Source organism: Theropithecus gelada, chromosome 6 (genome assembly GCF_003255815.1).
Source record: "Theropithecus gelada isolate Dixy chromosome 6, Tgel_1.0, whole genome shotgun sequence".
NCBI classification, from domain to species: Eukaryota; Metazoa; Chordata; class Mammalia; order Primates; family Cercopithecidae; genus Theropithecus; species Theropithecus gelada.
The window spans coordinates 131121027-131126817 of record NC_037673.1 but is presented as its reverse complement, the minus strand read 5'-3'; the positions used below and the strand labels follow the sequence as shown (position 1 = coordinate 131126817).

General features: G+C 44.2%; 1 protein-coding gene across 3 annotated transcripts in view; it reads right to left on the bottom strand.

Moving 5' to 3' along the window:
* SEC24A (SEC24 homolog A, COPII coat complex component) overlaps positions 1-5791 on the bottom strand; it is an 85779-nt gene that overhangs the window by 34065 nt on the left and 45923 nt on the right. For 2 of the 3 annotated variants that reach the window (XM_025387366.1, XM_025387367.1), the window contains exons 12-13: positions 3814-3869; positions 2535-2741 (exon numbers count right to left, since the gene is read on the bottom strand). In XM_025387366.1, coding sequence (XP_025243151.1) covers positions 2535-2741; positions 3814-3869 — 263 coding nt within the window. Of the gene's footprint in view, positions 1-2534; positions 2742-2771; positions 3441-3813; positions 3870-5791 lie in introns of those variants that run through there. The other variant, XM_025387368.1, reaches the window with a different exon arrangement.

Sequence of the window (5791 nt, the reverse complement as noted above, 5' to 3'; positions counted from 1 at the left end):
TTTTTTTTTTTTTTTTTTTTTTTTGAGACGGAGTCTTGCTCTGTCGCCCGGGCTGGAGTGCAGTGGCCGGATCTCAGCTCACTGCAAGCTCCGCCTCCCGGGTTTACGCCATTCTCCTGCCTCAGCCTCCTGAGTAGCTGGGACTACAGGCGCCTGCCACCTCGCCCGGCTAGTTTTTTGTATTTTTTAGTAGAGACGGGGTTTCACCGTGTTAGCCAGGATGGTCTCGATCTCCTGACCTCGTGATCCACCCGTCTCGGCCTCCCAAAGTGCTGGGATTACAGGCTTGAGCCACCGCGCCCGGCCTGAAATTTTTCTGTATTTACTTTTAAAAAGAAATATATTTACTATAATAATTTCATAGTTGGCAAAGATTTTTTTATTGTAACTAAAATCTATTAAATGTTCAGAATGCTGGAAACTGTTCTAAACAATTCATGTATAATACTTACTTAGTCCTTTCAACTACCCTAAGAGGTAAGTGCTATCATTATTTTCTTTCTTTTTTTTTTTTTGAGACGGAGTCTCGCTCTGTCACCCAGGCTGGAGTGCAGTGGCTGGATCTCAGCTCACTGCAAGCTCCGCCTCCCGGGTTCACGCCATTCTCCTGCCTCAGCCTCCCGAGTAGCTGGGACTACAGGCGTCCGCCACATCGCCCGGCTAGTTTTTTGTATTTTTTAGTAGAGACGGGGTTTCACCGTGTTAGCCAGGATAGTCTCGATCTCCTGACCTCGTGATCCACCCGTCTCGGCCTCCCAAAGTGCTGGGATTACAGGCTTGAGCCACCGCGCCCGGCTTTTTTTTTTTTTTTTTGAGACAGAGTCTCACTCTGTCACCCAGGCTGGAGGGCAGTGGCATTACCTCAGCTACCTCACTGCAGGCTCCTCCTGCCGGGTTCAAGCAATTCTTATGCCTCAGCCTCCCAAGTAGCTGGGACTACAGGTGCACACCACCACCCCCGGCTAATTTTTCTGTGTTTTTTTTGTTGTTGTTGTTTCGAGATAGAGTCTCACTCTGTTGCTCAGGCTGGAGTGCAGTGGCACAATCTCAGCTCACTGCAACCTCCGCCTCCCAGGTTCAAGCGATTCTCCTGCCTCAGCCTCCTGAGTAGCTGGGATTACAGGCGTGTGCCACCATGCCTGGTTAATTTTTGTATTTTTAGTAGAGACAGGGTTTCATCATGCTGGTCAGACTGGTCTCGAACACCTGACCTCGTGATCCACCCACCTTGGCCTCCCAAAGTGCTAGGATTATAGGCATGAGCCACCATGCCCGGCCAATTTTTGTATTTTTTATAGAGATGGGGTTTCATCGTGTTGGCCAGGCTGGTCTCGAACTCCTGACCTCAGGTTATCCACCTGCCTCAGCCTCCCAAAGCACGGTCTTACCGGCATGAACCACCACACCCAGTCATCTTTTTTTTTGTTGTTGTTTCCCAAGTTGGAGTGTAGTGGCACAATCTCACTGCAGCCTCCTGGGTTCAAGTGATCCTCTCACCTCAGCCTCCAGTGTAGCTAGGACTACAGGCTCTCAGCATCACACCTGGTTAATTTTTTTGTATTTTTGTAGGGACAGGGTCTCACTATGTTGCCCAGGTTGGTCTCAAACTCCTGAGCTCAATCAGTCCTTCCAACTCAGCCTCCCAAAGGGCTGGGACTATAGGCATAAGCCACCACACCTGACCCTTTATTTTCACCTTATATATAAAGAAACAAAGGGGTAAAGAAATTAATTTTTCAAGTTCCCACATGTAATAAACAGTGAGAATAGGCAGTCTGACTCCAGGAATGATATAATACCCAGTATAATACACAGGTCTCTCTTTCATCTTTTGGGAAATACGGGTCTCAAAAACTTTAAAGTTTATGCACACAAGGTGCACACAGCACCTTGGCCATCAATGTGCCAAATAAGACTATTATTTTTCTTTTCTTTTTTTTTTGAGATGGAGTTTTGCTCTTGTTGCCCAGGCTGGAGTGCAATGGCGTAATCTCAGCTCACTGCAACCTCCGCCTCCCAGGTTCAAGCGATTCTCCTGCCTCAGCCTCCTGAGTAGCTGGGATTATAGGCATGTGACACCACACCCGGCTAATTTTGTATTTTTAGTAGAGACGGGGTTTCTCCATGTTGGTCAAGCTGGTCTTAAACTCCCGACCTCAGGTGATCCGCCTGCCTTGGCCTCCCAAAATGTTGGGATTATAGGAATGAGCCACCACGCCCAGCCAAATAAGACTATTCTTAACTGGTCAATCAGGTTCTCTTTGTCCCTGTCAAGCATATGCTGTTAGTCTCCCAGACTATTTCTCTGAAGGCAGACTGAATTGCTAGTGGCCTGCTAAAGATATTAAAAATTAAAGAAGGATGCATCAGGTAGAGAAAAATGTAACAAAATAAAAACGTCTACATAAAAGTTAATTTCCTTATAGTCCCTCCTCCCAACAATTGACAAATAAATTTAAAGAAAAAACAAGCTCTGTGGTCACAGAGGTGGAACACCAGCAGAAACCTTATCAGACATTTCATGACTCTCTAACCTTAGCAGATGACCTGTGGTTTGGTTCCTCTCGCGGTTTCAGGGCTCCCACTCCAAGAGTTGGGAGTTGTGTTTGAAAGACAGACATTCGACCACCAGTTGGAGACATCAGCTTAAAGGCAGCCAGCAGTGCAGGACCCAAGGCACTCTGGGTCTCCAGAGTCTTAGTAAACATTTGTGGCAAAGTTTTCAGTAAATCTTGCACGAGCTTATAAAATAAAGCAAGAAAACTCAAGAGTGTCACAATTAAAAATTTTTTTCACATTCAGTCAGTATCTAATACAATAGACAAGACATTGAGTCATGATGATGGTCAGAGAGTCTACAGACACTAAACAATGAAGTTGGTCAAATGACAAGAAAGCCATTTTAAGTCAACATTATAAATTGGCAAGCAAGACAAATCAAAGTTGGGGCCTTACAGTTCTTGCACATGCAGTAGTCCAGCAAGACTATAAGTCCAAAATGTATCCAAAAGAACCATCACAGTTCAGAGATTTGGTATATTTTAATGCCATGAAATATGGCCTTCTCCATCACCTCTACATACTTTATTCTTTTAAGTACCAAAGTGAGTTTAGCTGTTCCCTGTTGCAAATCTAATATATCCAGTAACTTTGTCAACTAGTAATAGCACTACAAAAGAGAAACAACTACCTTTACAGGTTAGGTTGTACAAATAGAGTTAATGGGGAAAAAAATACTTCGCACTATGGCACAGTCACCATTGCCAACAGCAGAGACCATAGACTTGCTAGTTAAAATGTTACCCCTACGGCATATATGCATGTACAGGGTAGACAACATCCCCCCTTCAGACACATTCTGTTCACCTCTCACTGTATTATCTCATGGCAATTTCCAGGCAGGTAATAAGAGTTTCTTCTGAACTGACCCCAATGACACTCTGTGAATCAGAAAAGCAAAGGGCACTGAAAGCAGCCTACCTAATGTGCTTCTATGTAGTGACCAGAAGCTTTATCTCAGTAACCCTCCCAACTTCCCAAATGGCTGGCAAGACAGATTTCCTTCAGGTGTTCCTCCTTTATGGAATATGCTTATTTTCTACCCTACTACAAATAACTTGCTTCATTAGACTTAAAAAGGATCAGCTCAAGGTGGAACTCAAGAGCTGTTCATCTAATTATAAGAGCAAATATAAAATACTACACATCTTAGAAATGTCACAGAAATAATAAAAATTTTACTTAAAGTTCATTTCAAAAACATATTCCTTCAATATTTCAATTAAACATGTCAGGTAGGAAAATGTGCCTTACCTCTTTACTTTCATTTAAGTTTACTAATAAGTTCTCTGGCATAGGTATAAAAACATCTGAAAGAAGAAATACATATTTATTTTAAACAAAACATAATAATTAAAAATGTTCCAAAAATACAACACTAATGCAATTAACCACCCCTTCCTTAAAAATAAGCCACCTCCTCCACTACTGTAGCACTGTTTACATGTGTCCAAAGAGCCACCAAAAAACCACAATGATACAGGTATCTACTGCAAATTTTCTGCTTCTTGTCTGCTACCTTGTAAAAGGTATAGCCTCCCAATTAGAAAATATTTATCTGGGCTGGGTGCAGCAGTACACGCCTGTAATCCCAGCACTTTGAGAGGCCGAGGTAAGTGAATCACTTGAACTCAGGAGTTTGAGACCAGCCTGGGCAACACGGTAAAACCCTGTCTCTATAAAAAATACAAAAACGAGCCAGGCATGGTGGTGCATGCCTATAGTCCCAGCTATGTGGGAGGATTCCTTGAGCCCGGGAGGCTGAGGCTGCAGTGAGCCAAGACTGCACCACTGCACTCCCAGGCTAGGCAGGAGGTTGAAACCCTGTCTCAAAAAAAAAAAAAAAGAAAAGAAAGAAAAAAAGAAAATATTGATCTGTACTCACTGAATACGGGTTTGTGTAAGTGCTATGCTTCTTAGGCTAAAGATAATAATTTACAATTCTGCTTTGACCCTTTTTTTTTTTTTTTTTTTTTTTTTTNAAAGATTACTTAAAAGAAGTCTTATGATGGCCAGAGAAACTCAATTTTATTTACCTTTTATTAAATTTTCCTTTATTTACCATTTGTCAAAGGCTTTCAAACCCTTTTTTTTTTTTTTTTTTTTTTTGAGACGGAGTCTCCCTCTGTCGCCCGGGCTGGAGTGCAGTGGCCGGATCTCAGCTCACTGCAAGCTCCGCCTCCCGGGTTTACGCCATTCTCCTGCCTCAGCCTCCCAAGTAACTGGGACTACAGGCGCCCGCCATCTCGCCCGGCTAGTTTTTTGTATTTTTTAGTAGAGACGGGGTTTCACCGTGTTCGCCAGGATGGTCTCGATCTTCTGACCTCGTGATCCACCCGTCTCGGCCTCCCAAAGTGCTGGGATTACAGGCTTGAGCCACCGCGCCCGGCGACCCTTTTTTTTTTTTTTAAATGGCTAGCCCTGGAAGCCAGCCAAAGATACACTATTGGCATTGAGACATCTTTTTGACTAACATGACACACAAGAATGCTGTCTTTATAAGGAAGCCATACAGCTCACCAATAGCTCTGTCATTCACAAAGCATATGCTTTCTTATAAAGAAGGTCAGCCAGGCACGGTGGCTCATGCCTGTAATCCCAGTACTTTGGGAGGCCGAGGCGGGCAGATCACAAGGTCAGGAGTTTGAGACCAGCCTGACCAATGTGATGAAACCCATCTCTACTAAAAATACAAAAAGTTAGCCAGGCATGGTGGTGGGCACCTGTAGTCCCAGCTACTTGGGAGGCTGAGGCAGGAGAATTGTTTGAACCCGGGAGGTGGAGGTTGCAGTGAGCTGAGATGGCGCCACTGCACACCACCCTGGGGGACAGATCAAGACCCGTCTCAAAAGAAAAAAAAAAAAAAGGGCCCACACCAGTGCCTTTAAAAAGGGACTACGGGCCAGGTGCGGTGGCTCATGCCTATAATCCCAGCACTTTGGGAGGCCGAGGCGGGTGGATCACGAGGTCAGGAGTTCAAGACCAGCCTGGCCAAGATGGTGAAACCCTGTCTCTGCTAAAAACACAAAAATTAGCCAGGCATGGTGGTGGGCGCCTGTAATCCCAGCTACTCGGGAGGCTGAGGCAAATAATTGCTTGAACCCAGGAGGCAGAGGCTGCAATGAGCCGAGATTGCGCCACTGCACTCCAGCCTGGGTGCCAGAGCAAGACTCCTTCTCAAAAAAAAAAAAAAAAAAAAAAAAAAAAAAAAAAAAAAAAAAAAAAAAAAAAA